Source organism: Petaurus breviceps, unplaced genomic scaffold, assembly GCF_028583685.1.
Source record: "Petaurus breviceps papuanus isolate PSGF00001 unplaced genomic scaffold, PetGlider_PUasm1.0 175, whole genome shotgun sequence".
NCBI lineage: Eukaryota > Metazoa > Chordata > Mammalia > Diprotodontia > Petauridae > Petaurus > Petaurus breviceps.
Window position 1 is genome coordinate 29,900,842 of NW_027185764.1, and position 22,760 is coordinate 29,923,601.

A 22,760-nucleotide genomic window follows, 5' to 3' on the forward strand; every position below is an offset into this window, starting at 1 on the left:
AATGTGAAATATCTCATGGGAAAAACCACTGACCTGGAAAATAGATCCAGGAGAGATAGTTTAAAAATTATTGGACCACCTGAAAGCCATGATCAAAGAGAGAACCTAGAAATCATCCCCCAAGAAATTTTCAAGGAAAATTGCCCTGATGTTTTAGAACCAGAAGGCAAAATAGAGGTTGAAAGAATCCACCGATCACCTCCTGAAAAAGATCCCAAAAGAAAACTCCTAGGAATATTATAGCCAGGTTCTGGAATTCCCAGATCAAGAAGAGAATATTACAGGCAGCCAGGAAGAAACAATTTGAATATTATGGAAACACAATCAGGATAACACAGGATCTGACAGCTTCTACACTGAGGGATTGAAGTGCCTGGAATATGATATTCCAGAGGGCAGAGGAGCTGGGATTAAAACCAAGAATCATGTACCCAGAAAAACTGAGTATCATGTTTCAGGGGAAAATATGGTCATTCAGTGGAATAGAGGACTTTCAAGCATTCTTAATGAAAAAACCAGAGTTGAATAGAAAATTTGACATTCAGATACAAGAAGCAAGAGAAGTTTGAGAAGGTAAACAGGGAAAAGAAATCATAAGCCACTTATCAAAGTTGAACTATTAACATTCCTACAGGGAAAAACAATAATTGTAACTGATGAAACTTTTCTCAGTATGAAAATAGTTGAAAGGTAGGGGCAGCCAGGTGGCTCAGCGAGTAAAAGCACTGGCTCCAGTGTCGGGATGACCTGGATCAAATCCAGGCTCAGATACTCAGCACCTCACCCAGAAATAATAACTGGCCATGTAACCTTGAGCAAGTTACTTAACCCCAATTGCTTTAAAAAAAATAGTTGAAGGGAATAGAAATATATGTGTGTATATATATATATATATATACATATATATAAATGTTTATATCAGAGGGTATACGGGCATATGAATACATATATGAATGTGTGTATATGTTTACAGGTATACATAGATAGAGGGCACAGGACCAATTTAATAGGAAGGGAGGATACTTAAAAGGTAAAATTAAGAGGTGAGAGAGGAATATAATGAGAGGTGATGGAGAGAGACAGAATTGGGTAAACTATCTCATATAGAAGGGGAAATGGTTACAATGGAGGGGAAGAATAGGAAGGCAAAAGGGAATGGGTCAACCTTATTCTCATTGAATTTGACTCAGGGAGGGAATGACATACACACTAAATAAGGTATCTCACCCTACAGGAGAGTAGGGAGGAGGGGGATGAGAGGGGGGATGATGGAAGGGAAGGCAGGCTAGGGTGAAGGGAAGTTGGAAGCACTCAGTTTTGAAAAGGGATGGGATCAAAGTAGAGAATAGAACAAGTGGGTGGTGGGATTGGAGGGAGGGAAATATAATCAGTCTTTTACAATATATTTACTATGTTAATGTTTTGCATTAGCTACGCATGTACAACCTATACTGAACTGCTTATCTTCCCAGTAAGGGTGGGTGACAAGGGAGGAAGGGAATGAATCTGGAATTCAAAGTTTCAAAATCAAATGTTTAAAATATATATATATTCTATTATTAATACTATTTTACATGTAATTGGGAAATAAGATATACAGGCACTGGGGCATAGAGATCCACCATGCCCTACTGGAAAAGTCGAAGGGGGTATGGGAGAAGATATGGGAGAGAGCAGATTGGAGGAGGGGATATCCTGTGGGACTGCTATTTTGGGGCGGTGGGTAGGGGAAAAATGGGGAGAATATTTGTAACTCGAAATCTGGTGGAAATTAATGATGTAAATCAAAAGTTAATAAAGTATTTGAAAAAAAAAAGAAAAGAAAATAGCTATGATTTGAAGACAAAAAAATCCACTAATGGGGGGAAGGACTTAAAAAGAAGCTAAGAAGTCTCAGAGGCACGAGTGAAGCAGGAGTGCATTCCAGGCATGAAGGACAATCTGTGCAAAAGGAAGAGAGTTGGCAACAGGAAGCCAAGCTTAGGCAGCAATGAGGAGGCCAGTCTGGTGGGACCAACACATGTGCAAAGGAAAATAATATGGAATAAGTCTGGAAAAGTAAGCTACAGTCAGACAGTAAATGGCTTTAAAAGCCAAGCTGCAGCATTTGTATTTTATACTAGAGGAAGTGATAAATATTTAACAACTCCAAAAATAGGGGCGGTCAGGTGGCTCAGCGAGTAAGAGCACCGGCTCCAGTGTCGGGATGACCTGGATCAAATCCGGGCTCAGATACTCAGCACCACACCCAGAAATAACTGGCCATGTAACCTTGAGCAAGCTACTTAACCCCGATTGCTTTAAAAAAAAAAAACTCCAAAAATAATTGTGCATGTCTACACACACACACACACACACACACACACACACACACAAGTGCATAAGTTTACTATAAATTTTACTGGTATAAAAAATATCTAGCACACAATTTACAAGTAATAGTAAAATATATAATATTCTTTAATATAAATTCCATATGGCTAATTGATTCTGACTGAATACTTCTGTTGATTTTCACTGAATTCTTGTATACCATACCTAATCTACATTTGCAAATTAACCACAATTTGACAAAAGCAGTTACATCATAATTTGCTAATTCTCTTTCCAGTAAATTTATTGCCATTAAATCTGATATGTGATTTACTGTTAAACTATTCCTTACCCTCGTACAAATTACTTTCATTAAGCTGAAACGTCTTCAGTACTCCTGAATGCAATAATGCTAATTATTCTTTGAGCTTTCTGTACAACTGCAGATATTAGAATATTGTTTGAGTCTACATTATGTACAAAATCCTGAAAATCACCCAAATCAATTCTGTTTTAAAATTTTACTTAAATGATACAATTTTTTCCACCAACTATTCATGGTAAAGTAAGTTCTTCATAAGTCAAAGTAGGTGGTTCTGATAAATTGAAATAATTTAAAATGCTTTTATAATTTTTTTCTGATAAAAGACATAAGTTCAATGTGTTTAATTATATTTCTAGTAACATATTCCTAGAAGCAACTTTAAATATATTATTTTTACTAAATAGAATGTCTTTAAATTTATCTGATTTAATTATATTTTCAAATTGAGATTCATGCTCTCTAGTATGAATCTTTAAATTTCTCAAGTTTTTAAGTTATGTTCAAGTAATTTCTGAATGTTGGTTGATCTTAATTGCAACACTGTTGAAAGTAATGAAAATTCTTCAAGAATGTCAATCACTAAAGCAAGGTCTTGCAAAAATTAATGTGAGTTAATCTCTTTTCAAAACCAGAATAATCAGAAGAACAATAAAAATGCATAAAAATGCAGCAAAGGCATGCCAGACAGCACATAAATATGCTCATAAACTACATGAAATCCATCTTGGCTCCAGTAGTTCACACATTTTAATAACTCCAGTTTCAAAGTCTTTAGCTAACATTTTGAGCTCAGTTTGATTTTTACATTAGATTGATAACAAACAGAATAAATTTTGGTAACAAACTGAATAAATTTTATTCAGTAAAAGTTTTAAATGATTAGCATGTTTTATTTGAGATACTGAAATATCAAATGATATTTGTAATCGATTTAAATAGTGCCAAACGATTCTTCTAGGAAAATTTTCTAAAAACTTCATAGCTATTTCAGATTTTCTTTTCCCCATCATATTAGGACCATCAGGAAAAAACACAATTAAGTTCACTTTCAAATATTCATTATTAAAGCCACAATCATTTAAAGTAGACAATAATATGTTGAAAATATAGTCTGCTGTGGTTACCATTAAATTCTTTGAAAACAACAAATAACATTACCATTGCAGAGCTGGCTGAACTACATATTTAACAACCAGCTACACATTTAAAAGCCAGCTCCCTAAATCCCTGAAAAATTTCTGATTGGCTAGTACATCATTGTCTAAACAAAATAGGCAGCCATTGAAGATTAGTGTACACAAGGGAATGCCATGCTCAGACCTGAGCTCTGGAAAACTATATGAAAGATATATATGAAATGAAAGAATGAAGTACTAAAAGAGAAGATTCTAATTAGACTACAACAGTACAGGAAAGAGATAATAAAGATCTAAACTAGAGAAACAGACCATGTAAATCAAAAGAAGAAGACAGACTGTAGAAATGTCATAAAGGTTCAGTTCAGGTGTTTTCAGTCCTGTCCATCTCCTTGTGACCCCATGTGGGGTTTCTTAGCAAAGATGGTTTGCATTTCCTTCTCCAGCTTATTTTATAGATGAAAAAACTAAGACAAACAAGAATCAGACATCTAGTAAGGGTCTGAGGTCACATTTGCACTCAAGAAAATAAATCTTCCTGACTCTAGACCCAGCACTCTATATGCTGTGGTGCCATTTAGCTGCCCTTGTCATAGAAGTAGCTATGATGTAATAAATTCCTCCTGTAAGATCTGTCAAATATTTGTTTTGAGAGTAGAAAATAATTCAACTTGACCATATTGAATTAGGATATAATTCATTTATAATAAAGGCAGGTTCCTCCTACTTGTCATGTCCTTGAAAATGTTTTAAATAGGAACATAAATAGAGAAAAAAGACCACAAAGGTCATCTAGTCTAGTCTAATGTTCTCCTCTTACAGATGAGGAAACTGAAGCCAAACAGAAGCCAAACAGATAATAAATTCATTACTTATGATGAAGCATACTACAGAGGAGGAATGGAACTAAGGTATAGAATAAAAAATATCTTTTGATATAGCAAATGTATGGACTTGTTTTGCTTGACTGTGAAACTTTGTTACAAATATTAAGTGTTTCCTCTTTTTTTTGCTTTTTGGTGGGTAATTGGAGTTGACTTACTCAAGGTCACACAGCTAGTTTTGTGTGTGTGTGTGTGTTAAGTGTCTGAGGTCACATTTGAACTCAGGTCCTCCTGACTCCAGGGCCAGTGCTCTATTCACTGTGCCACCTGGCTGCCCTCCTTTTTTTTTAATAGGGGTGGAATTAGGAGGAGAAAAAGGAACTAATGATAGTGCTGCTCCACAGGGAAAAAAATGAGGAAGAAAATGTCATTGAGTCATTTTTTAGTGTACAAAAGAAGGTGGAAGTTCAAAAAAAATGGGATCATTTGCTGTTGAATTTATTTAGAAAGCTGAATGTAAATTCTTTCTATTCTACTTTCTACATGAAAATGTGTTTTTAAAGAGTGTTTTCTGTTCTCTTTTTATTGCTTTTAAAGTATTCATACATAAAGGACTTTGGGAGTAAAATGTTTGAGGATAGATAAAAGTTTGCCACAGACTAGAAGTTAGAAAAAATAGCCTCTAGCAAGTGAGGTCTTGGATCATTCTTCAAGAAAATCTTTTCTTTAATATTACTGAACAATGTAGTCACTATTTAAATGAATTTGAAACCACAGAATCTTGGACTTAAGCCTCTTTAAGGCTTTCTGCTTCTTGGATAAAGTGATCAGAAAAGTGACTGATGAATGTGTTATGGAGGGGAGGAGAAGGGGAAGGAGGAAAGGGGAATAGATTAGGGCATGGAGAAGGAAAAGAAGAAGAGATAAGAAAAAAGTTAAATCAATTCTGGCACTCACTCATATTGAGGGAAAAAACTGTCTGAAAAGTTCCAGAAACATGCATCAGTCAATCTTGTTACATCTTATTGCTAAAACTGAATACTTTAAGTGTCATAAGTAATAAAATTTACCAAAAAAGTCCAACAGAAGTTAATAGAGATATAAAAATAAGCAGTTTTGAAACCTTCATTTTTTACTTGCTATGTCAGTAAGCTTCCATTACTGTTTCCAACCATCCTTACGTCTACTTTCAAAGCTTAATAAAATCTTCAGTGTTCATCATTAACTGCAGAACCTCCTACTCTTCACATCCTTGAAAATATTTTAAAGTAAAATGTAACAATACCAATCAAATTCATTTAAATCTCACTAAGTGCAAGTTACTAAGATACAATTAAACTCTATTTTGCTTCATGCCCTAATTTTCTGAAGTCTTCTTAGAAATTGTGAAAATTTTGGGGTGGCTAGGTGGCACAGTGAATAGAGCACCAACCCTGGAGTTAGGAGGACCTGAGCTCAAATCCGGCCTCAGACACTTAACACTTACTAGCTGTATGACCTTGGGCAAGTCACTTAACCCCAACTGCCCTGCCTTTCCCCTCAAAAAAAAAAAAAAAAAAAGAAATCCTGAAAATTTTGCAATTGAACATTGCCACTGGATGTGGCCCAGAGCAAGTGAAAAAATAAAAGACATATTTACCTCCTTCCCTTCTCTTGCTTTTTGGTCTCTTGCTACTGTGGCTAAAACATTTGCAGCTTGTTCTCCTCCCATCACTGAGATGCGAGCATTTGGCCAGATGTAGAGAAATCTTGGACTTAAAGGAAAAAAAATAGTTAAATATAACAATATAGAACAAAAAGAACTCTTTCTACCTAAAAATGGTAGGTTAATTTATTCCTTCAACATGAGAGTTGACTTTTTTGTTATCTACTAACCCCATAAATTAGAACCAACTTAGAAATCCTAAAATGCTTCCTCTTTTATTTCTGTCCCAACAATCTAGTAAATACTTCTACTTTCAAGTAAAAAGCAAGAGACATTACATTCTGATTAACAAATCAAACTATAACCATATGGATTTCGTTACATCAGAACAAAGGTCTGAAAATAGCAAAAATTACTCTTAGCACAGAAGTAAAAGAAACATTCTCTAAAAAGCATGAAAATACCAATTAATTAAAAATGAAGCCTACAATATATGTCTCAGGAAACTCTGCCATATCATATTCAGCTTCACCCCTAACATGTGATAATACAGACTGCAGACTCGGCTGGTCAAAGGTCATGTCAGGACCAGTCCATGTTAAAAACCAGTCTGAATAATAGGGCATGTTGCAGACAAATGGGAAGAAGTAACCCGTTTCCCTGTTTGCCCACTTACGAATATGATCTGCCACACATCGCAAAATTTCCAGCTCCATAAGATCCTCCAATGATGACAGTAATTTTAGGTACGTTGGCACAGGCTACAGCAGTCACCATCTTGGCTCCATCTTTTGCTATTCCTTCAGCTTCAGATTCTTTACCAATCATAAATCCTTAAGTAAAAGAAGAGAAACAGAACCTAGGGATGATGGAATTAATGAACAAAGCAGTGCCACATAACTCCCTAAGTATTAATTAAGCACCTACAATGTGACAGGCACTGAGCTAGGAACTGTGGTAAGGTGGGGGTGAGGACGGGGTAGGAGGAGTATGGGAGAGGTGGGGGAAGGGAAGTAACAGGAGATAAACTAGGTACCAGATAAGAGAAGGGTGCATTCCAGGAATGAAAGACAGCCTGTCCAAAAGAATGGAGAGGAGAGATGGATGCCGGGTATAAGAAGGAGCCAGCAGGCTATTTTGGCTGGCACATATATTACTCAAAGGGCAGTAATATGCATTAAATTTAGAGTTGTAGGCTGGAGTCAGATTGCAAAGGGTTTTAAAGATCAGGCTCAACATATTTATATTTTATGTCAGCTGAGAAAGTGAAGATGTGTGAGCCTGGCAGTAGCATAGTCCAACTTGTACCCAAGGCAAATTACTTTGGTGGCATGGATCGAGCAGTGACTTCTTGTTTGTGAGCCCTAAAGGAATCCAGAGCCACCACAGCAAAAGTAAGGAGAACAAGTAAGAGGAACCAAAAGACCATTGGCTTCGCGGGTACTTTCCCATGTATCTGACCAACAAGTGATTCAATCTGGGTGATAATTTGCTCTAAAAATGTAGATACCCCTCAGGACAATATATCTGATTCATCATCCAAAAACCTAAGTCCTTAAACAAGCTGGAGAGGCTAGCTTGGAAAGTCTCCTCCGCTGCCTAATTCACCTCGAGAGGAGAAAAGAAAGGTGGGAAAGGAGGCCAAATTCTCAACGTGCCCCTCTTCCTCCCCCATAGTTTACAGACCTCGGGGCCACTGAAGCCAAACCTGTACCAAAACAAGGGGCCCCACTGGAGGATCTCCGTGATCATGTATGTTTTCTTGAAGGCTTTTTTCTCTAGTATGAGGGAATTTATTACTCTGTTCATTTGTTAGGATACTACAGTATTCCCCTACATAAGCAGAATCTATACCACCTGATCCTAAGTGACTTTTTGATGGCAATAAAGCAGTTCAGGTTTTTCCTTTCTTACCCTCAATATTCTGAATGTAAAAATCTAATTTTTAATATTTATATTATAAATAATATAATAATTGATAATTATTATATCTAAATCTATACAAAATCCTCTTAGTTCCACTTTAGTCTTAATTTCCCCTGGAATTTGTCCATATGGGATAAAAGGGAAAAATTAAGAATCAATCCCAATATCCTTGTAGAGTTTAGGTTACTGATTACCTCAACAGGGTTTCCTGAAGCCAAATTGTCCAAATACAAATACATCATCAATACCTTAATTTATTGGCACTGAAGCAATTAGTACCCTTGTGTGAGAGGAGGTCTAGATGACAGAAGATTTAGGCTGAAAGAATAGAGATTAAGGAATGGGTATCAAGCTTGAGGGCTAACTTGTCCCTGGGGATCCAATGTAGCCTATGTTTTTCAACATTTTTAGTACTGACTTGGATTAAATCAGAGATGACTTAATGACAGTCAAATCTGCAGATTACACAAAGTTCTGAGGGACTGCTAATATGGTGGACAAAAGAGTAGGGATTTAGAAAGTTCACAAATATGAGATTAATCAAATGTGATTGAATTTAACAGGGATAAGTGTAAAGTCCTAAATTTGTCTTAAAGAAAATCAACTCCAAAAGTATAAAAGAGCCAATAGTTCTACTGGATTATGAGCTTCAAGATGGAATATGGCAGCCATTAAAGCAAATGCTTATTTGGACTTCCCTAACAGAGGCACCATGCCTGGAACGAGGGAAGAAAGAGCCCTACTGAATTCTGCCTTGCACAGATGATACTTGGAGCACTGCTCTTTGTGTTGAACACCATACTTGAAGAAGTGCATGCAGTTTCAAAAAAGAGGGTAATCATGATAGTGAAAAGCCTCATGGCCAAGAATCATACAAGAATCATTTTAAAAGAATTATGAATGTCTAGCCCCATTTATTAAAATAGCTAAATTTTCTAATTTCAAACATCAAATGGGATACCATTATATTATTTCATGCCAATATAACATTGCTGAACTTCATACTCAAAATTTATGGTCCTCTTGGAAGAGTAAAATAGATTTCTCTCTAATTTCTTTTGTAATAAACTTAAAGCAGTCCATACATATGGCCTTTAGAGAATGATATTCAAACAACCTAGGAAAGTAATTTCCTTTTTAAAAAAATTGTCAGGACAATCATGTTTTCATCTTGATGACGACAGTACAATATAGTTGTCTGAGCAAAAATACTATGCCAAGTCAGTCTGGGATTTCTAGTATTCACTAGCAGAGTTTAAAAATACAGGCTGTACTTTCAAATATGCCCTCTTAAAACTTTGATGAAATAAAAATGAATGTTTTATAGACATACAAAGTCAACATTTTCAGTAAGTGACTCAAAGTCAAATTGAAAAAAGTATGCCACTTTTTATTCCCATACAAAACTCAAGGAAAGATATAGTGACATCAGAGACACCGTCATGCTTTTATTATTAGCACTTGAGGAATATCTAGATCATCAAGGTATTATTCACTACAACACAATAGATATGTACCTAGATAATAGGTCAGGAAAGAATAATTATTTTCCTCATAGTATTTAAACAGTTCCCATTGGACAAAAAGGCTGGATTCTAATAGCTCATAAGTTAAATCACCTGTTCAACATATGGAATCCCCTTTCCAATGGAAATAGGGTTAAATAGTTCCTAAGTAAAAAGCCTCTTTAAAAAATAATGTATTTTCCCAAAGACATTAAAAAAGAAAAAGAATTCATGTGTACAAAAATATTTATAAGCAGCTCTTTCTGTGGTGGCAAAGAATTGGAAACTGAGAGGATGAAAACTGGGAATGGCTGAAGTTGAGGTATATGATTGTGATGGTATATTATTGTGCTTTAAAAAATGACAAAGGAAATGGTTTCAGAAAAACCTGGGAAGAATTATATGAACTGATGCAAAAAGTTCTGCAAAAAGCAGAACCAAGAAAAAATGCATACAGGAAAGCAATATTGTAATCATAATCAGCTGTGAAAACATTAGCTACTCTGATCAACACAATGATTCAAGACAATTCCAAAGAGGACTCATGATGAAAAATGTTATCCCCCTCCAGAAAGAAAGCTAATGAACTCTGAGTGCAAATTAAAGTATATTTTCCTATTATCTTTATTTTTCTTGCTTTTTTGGCAGCATGGTTAATATAGAAATGTATTTTGCATGATTTCACATGTATAATGAGTATCATGCTGCTTACCTTCTCAACAGATAATGCAGGAGCTAAAGAGAGGGTGAGAATTTGGAACTCAAAATTTTAAAATGAATGTTTAAAAAATTAAATGATGATAAAAAATTTAAAAATAATAACAGTATAGCTGAACTACAGCATATATCCAATGAAAAAAGATCTTATAATAAGGTTTTTGTTTAATAACAAAAACAGTAAATATAAAATCAAATTAAATAATGAAATTTGCCTGAAATACTGATACTTGAGGAAAATCAGGTTTAATTGGAAAATGACAAAAGAGAAGGAGAATTTCACAGACATTTTTAAGGGAACTTCTGGGTAGTTCTTTAATTATGATTCATGAAACAGCGTTCCTTTTCCTTGACACATATCTATTCTTCCTCCTCACAGCATTACTTAAGTTTATCAGTCATGATGAGGTTAATTTTATAGCTCACAAATGTAATAAAATTTGTAAATTACTCCTAGAGAAAGAAGGAAGGAACAAATATTTGTAAAGTGCCAGTATGTGCCAGGCACTGGGCTAATCACTTTACAATTATTAACTCACTGGATCCTCACAACAACCCTGGGAGTCACAGTGCCTCCCCCACACCAAGCACCAACAGGGATTGCCAATCAAGGAAGCTGGTTTGCTATTTAGAAAATGTAAGAGTAGGAAAAGCAGGAATGGAAATATGGAGGCATCATCACTGGCCACTCATGCATGTTGTATACGGGAAGCCTGCTCTCATCTTCTCAGTTGTTTGTGCCCCGCTTCCTGCCCCCCACTCCACAAATTCACAAAAATATACACTATAAGTGTAGACAGAAAGATAAGACACTATAAGTGCATAGATATACTATATATGTATGTATAATATTTATATGTGTATACCTAATATATAATTATGTATTAAAAGTGTATATACAAAAAGTATACATTTGTATTATATATATATATTACATAATCATATATACACATTCATATTTTTTTTATGTACTTATTTATGTAAATGTTGTGTCCTCCAAGAGAAATAAGCTCCTTGAGGGCAGGAACTGCTTTTTTTTTTGTCTTAGTATCTAAGGGCTTGACACAATTCCTGGCACCTAGAAGAAGCTTACTAAATGCTTGTTGAATGAGTTGCAATTCAGGCATTCACAATGGACAGGAGAAACCACATAGCTTGATTCCTTTAAGTAGTTAAAATTTAGATAGAAAGTGTAATTCCTTGAATAAAGACTCTATAAAAATCATCAAAAACAATCAAGGTATTTTCTCACCAGTAATATTCTGAAGAAACACAAGAGGAATATTTCTTTGGCAGCATATTTGAATAAAATGAGTTGCCTTAAGAAGAAGAAAAAAAGATTTTAAGAAATATAATTATAATACATTTAATTGTGATTTTAATTTATTACAATTAAATCATGATTGTAAATATATTACTATTCTTCCTTCAAAACAAAACAGGACAACCTAGGGAAAAAGAAAAAAAAATAACTCCACCTTACCTATGAAATTTAACAGCATATCAATAACAATATGGTTATACCAAAAGCTAGTGATTGATTCATTAACAGTAATCTGTGCTCTTTTTTCTGATGTTGCTAATGAAACTGACCTGAGTCAGCTATACCCTTTTATTTTTTTTTTTTACACATGATACATATCTGCAAGACATCTGGCCTACTGGAGATAAAGTCCATAGCTACAAAAGAGAGATTTTTTTTATCATTTTGTTAAGAACTAGAGGAGTTTTTTTTGTGTAAAAATAACTAGCCCGTATTGCAACTGGCCACAAGCTAAGAATGGTTGGGTTTGTTTTTTTTTTTTAATTTTTAAATACAATAAAACTTTAGTTAAAAATGTAAAAACCACTCTTGGCTGTGGGCTATACAAAAACAGGTGAGAGAAGTTTTCCAATCCTTATAACTAACTAATCAAGTAAATGACCTGGATAAAACTATCAGTTTTTTCATCTGCACACTTTCTCCGACTACAGAACACTTCTACATAGAGTGCCTACCATCAGAGGTAACACATATCTCAATGAATGATATACAAAGACCTCCCTATTAAACTTCTGTAAAGTATGATGCCCAAAGATTGATAAATTTAATGGAGTACCTCCATATTTTAAAGTGATATGGAAAAATTAGCAACATGTCCAAAAATCACACCTGCTCCCCCCCCCCACATACAAATCTGTTTCTCCTTCTGACTTCAAAATTTCTGTTAATGGTGCCAGTATTCTCCTAGTTAACATAGGTCTGAAACTTCAGCCATCTCTGACTCCTCCCTCTCCCTCACCTCCCATATCCAATCAGCTGCCAGGTCACATTGACTCCAACAACATCTCTTAAAACAGTGCCCCCCCCCTCCACTCACACTGTCACCATCCTAATTGGGAACCTCATTACCTCAGACCTGTGCTCTTTGCAATGGCCCCCTAACTGGTCTTCCTGCCTCCAATCATTCTTCCCACTAACTCATTCTACACATCAATGCTAGATTAATCTTTCTTCCTTGTGTTTTATTGATAGTTTTAAAAAAAATCAGAGTTACTTCCTAATGATTTCTCCTCTACCACTATAACAAATTGGTTATATCTGACAATACATACCTCATTTCATAGCCATGGTTCACCACATTGCTACTGAGAGGTAGGAGGTATGCTTTACCATCAGTCTTCAAAAATCATGGTGGCTTATAAATCAGAGTGCTGAATGATCTTCTTAATATACAGTTCAGCATATAACTCCTCAGCTTAAAAGCTTCCAATAGTTGTACCTACTAAATATAACTAAAAATCTTTAGCCTAACATTTAATGCCTCACAATCTACCTTTCTAGCCTCATCTCACATTATTCTCTTTCATGCCCTATACATCTCAGCCAACCTGGACTACTCAATGATCTGTAAACATATCTCAAGTCTCCCAAATTCCATGAAATGTTTTCTTCCACCAGTTTCTACCAGTTGAAATCCAACATATCATTCAAGGCCTAACTCAAATGCCAGCACCTCCATGGTACTTTCCCGATTCAAGGAACCAAAAGTGAACTTTCTCTCTTCTAAGCTCATACACTTTGTCCATACCTCTCTTGTGTACTTAACAAACATATTATGACTTAGATTATAAGTAGACTTTGGAATCAGAAAACCTAGGTTTGAGTCCTGTCTCTGACATGAGCTGTGGCTGTTGAACAAGTCTCTTAATTTGGGGACCTTCATTTCCTCATCTGTAAAATGGACATGATAATAGCTCTATCGCTGAACTCACAGGGTTGTTGTTGTGAGGAAAATCCCATGTAGAAATGCAAGCTATCATTATTACAGTTACCTGTATGCCTCTCCTATCATTCCCTTTTGATTCTAAGCTTCTGAAAGCAAGAATTGTATTTTATTTGTCTTCCTAGCCCCCACAGGATCAAAAGGTAACTGTAGGACATTGGAGATATTAGAACACAATTATTACTGCCAAGCATAAAAGATGACCCAGTGGATCTTCTAAGCAAACTACTCCCTAATTCCTTTCCAAATTCATCCCCCAATGCCTTCTCCAACCTGTTTACTTTACTGATGGCCTGGCTTTGTTCTAAGGGCGATGACTTTCTGCTTTGTCATTCTGGCACTGGTTAACTAGTCACCAGCTAATGGAGGCTTTACTAGGACCACCTATCAGAGCTATTTGTGTCAGTTACCCAACAGCCTAGCTTTGCCCTGCTTGCTCATCCATTTGAGGATGGGAAAATGACACAAAGACATTGAGGATGTGTGGATTCTTTTTGTACATATTAAGGTGAGAAAGAGACAATGAAGTCAGAAGTCAAATCCAAGGTTAGAAGAAGCAGAGATGATTCCTATACCAGGCTGGTTTTCCTTTTGAAAATTATTCTGATCATGATGAACTTCATATATCTAGCACTTGAGGAGAGACCTTAGAAGTTACCAAATCTAACGAATTGACTCATTTTTTAAAATATTTATTTATTTTCTTTTTGGAGGAGGGAAGGCAGGGAATTTGGGGTTAAGTGACTTGCCCACGGTCACATGGCTAGTAGGTGTTAAGTGTCTGAGGCCGGTTTGGAACTCAGGTCCTCCTGACTCCAGGACCAGTGCTTTATTCACTGCATCACCTAGCCACCCCTAATTTACTCATTTTACAGAGGAGAAAACTGAGTGAGGCCCAGGGAGGCGTAGTGATTACCCAACTTCACACAGCGATCGGTGTTAGAAGCAAAATATGAACAAGGTCCTCTGCCTTCAAACCTAGTACTCTTTTGGCTAATACACCATTTCCCACTTTTTAAAACCACAGCTTCAATACCATCCCCATTGTGCCCCCACTTTCCCAAAATATAAAGCTGGAGATTCTAGTCCACAAGTTCACAGAAGGCCAGGAAAATAACTGAGCATAGAAATCTATATCCACAACAAGGTTTGGGATGCGAGCTGATCTGTACTTAGCACTAGAGAGTGAGGCTGTGATGCTAAATAAGTTGTCTGTATGCAGGGCTGATAGAGGGCTATGCCTGGAGTCAGAAAGACCTGAATTCAAATCAGACCTCAGACACTTACTAGCTGTGTGACCCTGGACAAGTCACTTAACCCTGTTTGCCTCAGTTTCCTCATCTGTCAAAGGAGTTGGAGAAGAAAATGGCAAATCACTCCAAGATCTTTCCCATGAAAACCCCAGATGGGATGATGAAGAGTTGAACACAGCTGAACAACAGCAATGACAGATTGCATATATATATATATATATAACCTATATCAACTTGCTCACTCACCTCTTAGGGAAGAGGAAAAGAGAGGGAAGAACTTGGAACTCAAATTTTAAAAAAGGAACGTTAAGAAATATTTTTCACATGTAATTGGAAAAAAATATTATTCAAAGAAAATTATCCACCTTCAATAGCAGTTACGCTCTCAAGTGTTCTGTGAGGACTTCCCAAGAACTAGCTGGGGGACCTATTTCTTTCTTCCAGACAGCATTCCAGGCAGGTTTGACTACTTCATCTGGGGTCACATTTAGTGTCAACCATGTTAAAAAGTGACCATAAAATAAATACCCACAACCAAATAATCCTGTTTTCAATGCACCTGCTGAGTTCTTTCACACGTACAGCAGATACAAAACCAGATAAGAATGCTGAATGTTTTAAAGTTTTTTTCTTTCAATTTGTTTTACTTCCACATTTGACTTTCAAATAGGGGATAAAGACAAACAGAATAGGTTTGAAAGTTATCTGTAGAATTTATTATAATACTTAAAAAAACTATACATAAAATATTCGCAGTTTTACACACAATCCTTTTTCCTGTGTGCATCCTACATGTAAAAAAGAGATGCTCATTTTATTTAGTGTGTGTTAAGTTCGGGATAAAAAAAGTAATTAAAAAAAACCAAAGTTAGCAAAACTAAATTAAAATTGAAAAATAATCTTGATAATCTTTTGCATATTACTTACCTTCTTTGCAGATTCTGAGAAAAGAACACCATTGTTTCCAATAATTCCCACTGGGTAGCCAAATATTCTAGCAAATCCTTAAAAAAAATTTAAGTAACATTTATTTCTGATAAACTGACACATCTGCTCAGCAGTACAGTAAACATGAAAGCAATAGCATGAAATAGTTGCTGTGGTTCAATCCTTCAGTTATGTCCAACTCTGTGACTCCATGAACCATAAGACAAGGATACTGGCAAGGATACTGGAGTAATTTGCCATTTCTTTCTTCAGTGGATTAAAGCAGTGGTTAAGTGACTTGCCAAGGGTCACAGAGTTAGTAAATGTCTCCTGAGGCCAGGAGTCTTCATGACTCCAGGCCCAGTGCTCTAATCATTGAGTCACCTAGCTATCTCCTAGGCAGAGGTTAAGTGACTTGCCAAAGGTTATATAGCTCTTATGTGTCCAAGGCATAAGAGACAAAGACTGAGCCTCCAAGTCAGGAAGACCAGGTTTAAATCTCATCTCTGCCACATACTTCCTGTGTAACCCTGGGCTTGCCACTTAAATCTCTCAGTGTAACTGTCTCAGGTAATTCTCTAAAACTAGAAATTGCAAAGAAGGTAAAAACCTGGAGCCCCTACAATTTCCTCAGCAGAACTCCCTATACCTGTGAAAACACAGGTCTAGTCTCCAGCAAAAGTCAATGTCACATTTTTATTGCCCAGATTTAAAAATTTTTTTCTCAGTTTTAGCGTTATTTTAAATAGTTACATTGCCTAGGCAAAAAAATCCATTGTTTTACTTATAAGTGACAATTCTTAGATAGCTGATTTAGATAAACCATGCTTGTTTGGTATTAAAATAAACCTAGCTCTTTAAAAGTCAATCTCATTTAAGCACCTGCCTTGTAGGCAGTTTAATCAATTACAAGATCATGGTTTTTTTTCCTATTCAAATGGCCCGTTCAAAGAGGTTATTTTGAAAAAGCTGGTGGAAAGTCAAGCTGGGTAAGAAACAAATTTACCCTAAGAAAAGGAACTTAGCAGAGAAGAGATTCACTGAAGAAAAAATCTTGCTCAAAGGTTGCTACAGGCAAAAAAAAACCCCACAAACTAAAACTAAACTAAAAAACAAACAACACACACACTTCTCACCAGATGCTTTAAACTACTCTAGAGAAAAAGACTAGCTGACCCTGCGAGTACCACAGCTTTTAGAACCATGAATAAAAATGTCAAAATTAATCTGGAACTTCTGCTGTGTAAAACCCAGATGGGAAGAGACCACAAGTAACGATGAGTATCAAATTAAACTGGTTATGAAATAAATAGGCAAACAGGATACTGCAAACTTCGATGGTTTTGGCTGGAAGAAGAGGAAGTTGCTAGTGATTTAACATTAGTGAGTTGTTTGTTGGTTTTTAATAGACATTTACTTCACTTTGGTAAAAAATAAAAGATTTGTATGGTAGTTACTTACACCTAGCTAGGTAGCACAGAAGATAGAATGCTGGCTCTGGAGTCAAATCTGGCCCCAGCCACTTATTAGCTATGAGATTCTGAACAAGTCATTTAACTTCTGCTTGTCTCAGTTTCCTCTTCTGTAAAATGGTTGTACATAATATCTACCTAATGGGGCTGGTGTGGGGATAAAATGAGCTAATATTTATAAAGCACCTTGCAAACCTTAAAGTATAATATAAATGCTAGCTATCCTAGATGTTCTAATCCCAGTACCTCAGCCTAAGCCATAAGTAATGCTCTGCTTGCTGTCTAACCAGTAGGACAAATTCACCAAAGAAAGCAAGGACATAGGGAAAAAGAATAAATGGACCAAAGAGTATAGAGCCCTTTTGAACTTGTTCCAGTCCACAAAAATTGAGAAATATATGCCCAGTTGCTTATGACCTAAAATAAAGAAGAGAGAGTTCTGGGTATTATTTTGGCTGCTTAACAATCAGGGCATGTGTAAGGGTTATGGGATTTAAAGATCTCCCATGCCCCATGGACGTGCTGACATAGCAGAGCAAGGGAAAGTGAAAAGCCGAGCTAACGGTCCTGCGGTTGGCAGTTGGCGGCGGTTGCCTTTTTTTTTTTTTTTGAGTTAGGACTCCTGCTGAGGACTGCCAGGGGCCGGAGCTGCTGGGAGAGCTCTTCCAGGACGCTGGGTGGTTGCTGTGAGTGGGGAGAGGAGGACCTTTGCCTGAGGTAGCCTGTTCTGTTTTAAAGGCTTGAGAATGTGGGTGCTTTCTACTTTATCTACCTGTGCCAATATCATAACTACTCTGATGGCTTTCACTTTCTGGTTTTGGGACTCAGTCTTTTGGTATCTTAATAAATTTTCTAGTTTATTTCCCCATATGGCAAACCTGAAGTATTTTGTGATGGATAATTATATCAGCATATTTGTAATCTCTATAGGCATTGTGAATATGGCATTGCTGATACAGCATGTACTGTTTAAAATTAGTATGAGCCAATGCAAACCTAAAAAAACCTGTTTCTTCAAACATTAGTAGAGATTAGTCATGTAAGTATGAAAATTCAATCCCACTTTTAGAGTAAATGTCTTTCTCTACCTTGAAGTAAGAAAGTAGTAGGATTTAACCTGGAATATAAGCCTCAATATTTCTTCATCTAGATTTGTGCTTGATATTAACCTAGTTTCTAAAGAAAAATGCAATTTTCTTATTACCTACTAAGCTCTATAAATTATATTCAAGGTTTTGTTTTCTGTCATTTTGAGTCTAGCATTCAATTTAGACAGTGTTCTACATTAGAAACCAGATTTGATACTTCACTCTTTGAAAACAACTTTCAGAAATACCTTATTTGCTTTGCACACTGTGTTCACTGCCTAGGGCACACAATCTATCTACCTTACACAGCAACCCTGAGAACTAGCTAAGGAGTTAAGAATTCCACATGCTAATGATAGGCAGGCAGCCACAGTCTCTTTCTTCCTCTCCTTCCTCACTCTTGACCCAGAAAGCATCTAATCAGAGATGGTTCCTTCATCCATTGACTCCAGTGTTTCAATATAGTGACAAAAACACTCAGGATGCTAACAGAGTGATTTTGGAGTATGCTTCATAGTCCAGATACTGGAAGAAAATCTAAAGGTTTAGTTTTACTTCTCATCTCCAAAACAGAGAAATTTCTATACATTCAGCCCTTAAGAATACCTGTGACTAAGGTATCTCCATAGAGAGCTTTAAATTCATCAAATCTGCTTCCATCCACAATCCTAGCAATGACCTAGAAGAAGAAAAGATAAAACCTTTATGAGAAAGAAATTTTTAAAAATTGTATTCGAGTTATCTTTAAGTGAGAAGGAAAAAACAGGTTCACAATGAAGCTGTCATTTTACCAGATTCACTGCACCCTCTATAGAGGTGCCTGATCACCAGAGCTTCATCTGGCACATTCAGGTGCTCCAACCACTCTTATTTTCCTTTGTCATAAACTAGAATCATTATGCTTACAAAGAATAAAATCAGGACTCCTCTTTTTGTAACTATATGTCAGAGAAAGTCAGTGCTCAAGCATTTATCTGGAGATCTTCAAGCAATCTCAGCTCCCAGACTCACTAAGCTCCATTAACACTTCCAGTCCTGATTCACATTCCAACCCCATTACATAACAAATCACCCAGAACTTTTCCCACTCCCATGTCCTCACTCACACCACTCTCTATGGCTAGAATGCCCTCCATCTAAAGCAACCTAGTCTGTGTTTCATGGCCTAGAACAAAATACACATGGTAGTGGTTGTAACTGTGGTCTCTAAGGATAAACTAAGTAATCATTTTCATTATGACACAGTCCTTTAATCAGTAAGCAGTGTGAAAGTTGCTGGAGGATATAAAGATAAAAAAGAAAGACAACTGACCCTACTCCTGAGGGACATATTGTCTAAAAAATGTACACAAAAAACCATGGTTCAGAATTGAATACGAGTTCATAAACAATGTGAGACAGGTGAGAAAGATTACTTTTGGTTGACAATAATTAGGAGGCAGCATTTTGGACTAGACCATGAAGCATGGACAGGATTACCCTAGATGGAGATTAGACACAGAGAGGGCATTCCAGTCCTGGAGAACAGTGTGAACAAAGACATGGGAGTGGGAAATAAAGGATTTAATCAGAATGGTAACTAGCCATTTAGGGCACAGGAAAAAACACTTCAAACAGGTGAGGTTGGAAGACAAAATGCTCCCTCAAACTGACTTTTTAAGACAAACTGAGGAGGGGAGAGACACCTTGGAACACAAGGTCCTGCAGGAGCAAGCCAGAAAACATAGGACAATGGTCCCTGGCAGCAGTGATGAGAAGAGATTATAGCAGAAACCACACTAGCATACCCAGGATGGCTACTAGCACAGGTTCTTAGATCTGCTTTACTAGAAAAGATAGCTGTTTAAGGGGTCAACAATCTTTTTAAATTACATTCACTAGTTCAGGGGAGAAGCAACCTGAACTTCAGAGAAAATACAAGCAGAGAAATAAAGACCAATAGACAGTGCTCTGACTGTCTGAATCAACTATATACTTTACATACATCCCTGGATTGAGAGAGCCTTTTCATCTGAGCAGTCAGGGAGCTCTGCACTTACAGCCACTCAGAATCTCAACCAGGGAATCACAAGAACCTTCTCATAAGCGAGCCCCCAAAGCAAGATATCAACGAAGATCCACTTCTCAGAGCCAGAAGGCATCACAACCCTCATGACTCAGTGCTTAATTAGCAAATTAGCAAAAGGTGTGAAAGCCTTCCTACAAGCAAGCTTCCCTCCCCCACCCCCCCACAGACTCTACTTGAGGCCTATTAATAGGTGGGGAAGATCTTATTATTACATTAACATTACAAGGATATATCAGGCAGAGAAGGTCAAGGAAGGGCTTTCCTGGGTTCTTTAGTCAAATAAAGGAACTAGTAGGTTCCTATTTTAACTAATATACTTCTTGTTGTTGTTAAACTAGAACTTAAACTCAGCTGTTTCTAAGCTAGGTGATCTAAGTGCTATCAGCACCCTTTAAATTATGGTTCACAATTTAAATTTAAAGAACTGGTTCACACCCATGGTTCTTATTTAAAGTCTGTGAAGGTCCCAAGGAAAGAGTTATAGAAAATCCTATTTCAATTTATTTTTAAGGCAAGCTTATCTGGAGTCTTTGGAATAATGTTGTTATGGAAGAAATTATACCAGTTATAAAAATGAAGGAAGACACTAAGTATTACATGCTATATGCACATTTTGGAAACGTCACCAATCTACATTACACAAGATTTAGATACTGACCTGTAATTTTGGCAACATCTGAAATGCAAGGCAGCTGAAAATAGAACCTCTTCTAATGGCACATTGACATCTAAACTATTTACCAAAACAGGAACACAAGGAGGGAAAAAACACCTTTGAAAACTGTAAAGTTGCTCAGACTATCTCTGATGTCTACAGAAAACAAAAAGCCTCCTTAGGAACAAATCAAGCTATTCCTATCCCCAACCAAGCACAGATAATACAATAACAACAAACTATTTTTTGTTTCTGTGGAAATTTAAAATGTAACAATGATACATGAATTATAAAACTGTGCCCTTACCTGCAGTTCCTTCCTGACATACCTACCAGCCAATGGTCAAAAAGTTGAAACACATTTTAATTCTTCCCTGTCTTTAGATATATAATTATATTTTAAAATGCTTTTGTTTCTCTTATACGAATTTACTTTTTCATTCATTTATAAAGGTTGTATCATAATTCTGTTTCAATTTAAAGCTATGTCCAGGCCAGTCATGCTGGTACCTGTGGTCCCTGCTATGTGTGGGGTAGGGCTAAGTCTAGTGGAACATGAATCCAAGAACTCTAAGCCTCGGTAGGACTCATATCTATTGGGTGTCCACACTACGTCTGGCACCAAGATAATGAGCTCTTGGGAGGGAAAGGGGGAGGAGATAGACACCTGGCTGCTAAGGAGGGAAGAATCAAGGCCCAGGTTATAAATGAACAAGATCGTGCCATGACAATAAGTTGTGAGATTGGGTCTGGGAGAGGCTACTGCACTTTTATCCTGGGCAAGATAAAGTGACCAAAGCCAAAAAGTCATACCTCTCGGATATCGAAGCTCCTCTTGAGGTTATCTCCAACTATTCCATATACCTCATCTAGAGGAAATAAAGGCTCTTCAGAAGGTTCTATCGTCACCTATAATAATTTAGTAGAGTTATATTAACCAAAGTTCAATTTAATTAAAATCAACAAACTTCTTAGGCACTAATACATAACATAGCATGGCCACTGTACCATACCACATCATACCATACCAACAATATACAAGGAACTATCCTAGGTTCTGGAGAAACAAAGACAAAAATAAAAACCATCCCTGTCTTCAAGAAGTTTATATTCTACTGGGAGAACACAATATGTACATAAGTAATGAAACACCAAAATTATTTCAAGAGAATACTAATAGCTGGGGGAATGAGGAGAGTTTTCCTAGAGAAAATGTCGCCTGTGAAAGAACCTAAAGAAAACACAAAGGCTACTTTACGCTATCATCAATCTGACAACCTAAAGAAGACAATAAAATATTTTCTAGCTAAAAGGCCAGTTTGTATTCAGACAGCTTAAGGAAGCACTACCTAATAATAACATACTACAGGAGTGCAAATGAAAGGAATAACAAAAGAAAACCAAGTTTTGAAGAAATGCAATAATCAACCTTGGCCCAAATCTCCTTTAAGTAGAGAAGGGGATTATGACAGCAAAATGTTACATACACTTTCAGCTACAGCCACTGTGTCAATTGGGTTTCCTATTTTTTGTTACAATGGAAAGTTCACAGTGTTTGTTTAGGGTTGAATGGGGGGGGGGTAACATCTAGAAATGACTACTGCAGTAACAAAAGGCATCAATAAAATTTATTTTTAAGA

The 22,760-nt window shown here is 36.5% G+C and overlaps 1 protein-coding gene across 2 annotated transcripts in view; it reads right to left on the bottom strand.

The window, feature by feature from the left end:
* The window catches only part of MCCC2 (methylcrotonyl-CoA carboxylase subunit 2), a 101,874-nt gene that overhangs the window by 16,612 nt on the left and 62,502 nt on the right, over window positions 1-22,760 (bottom strand). For both annotated transcript variants that reach the window (XM_069084990.1, XM_069084989.1), the window contains exons 10-15: window positions 21,934-22,029; window positions 19,004-19,076; window positions 15,838-15,914; window positions 11,644-11,710; window positions 6,920-7,076; window positions 6,238-6,352 (exon numbers count right to left, since the gene is read on the bottom strand). In XM_069084990.1, the coding sequence (XP_068941091.1) occupies window positions 6,238-6,352; window positions 6,920-7,076; window positions 11,644-11,710; window positions 15,838-15,914; window positions 19,004-19,076; window positions 21,934-22,029 (585 nt within the window). The remainder of the gene's footprint in view (window positions 1-6,237; window positions 6,353-6,919; window positions 7,077-11,643; window positions 11,711-15,837; window positions 15,915-19,003; window positions 19,077-21,933; window positions 22,030-22,760) is intronic.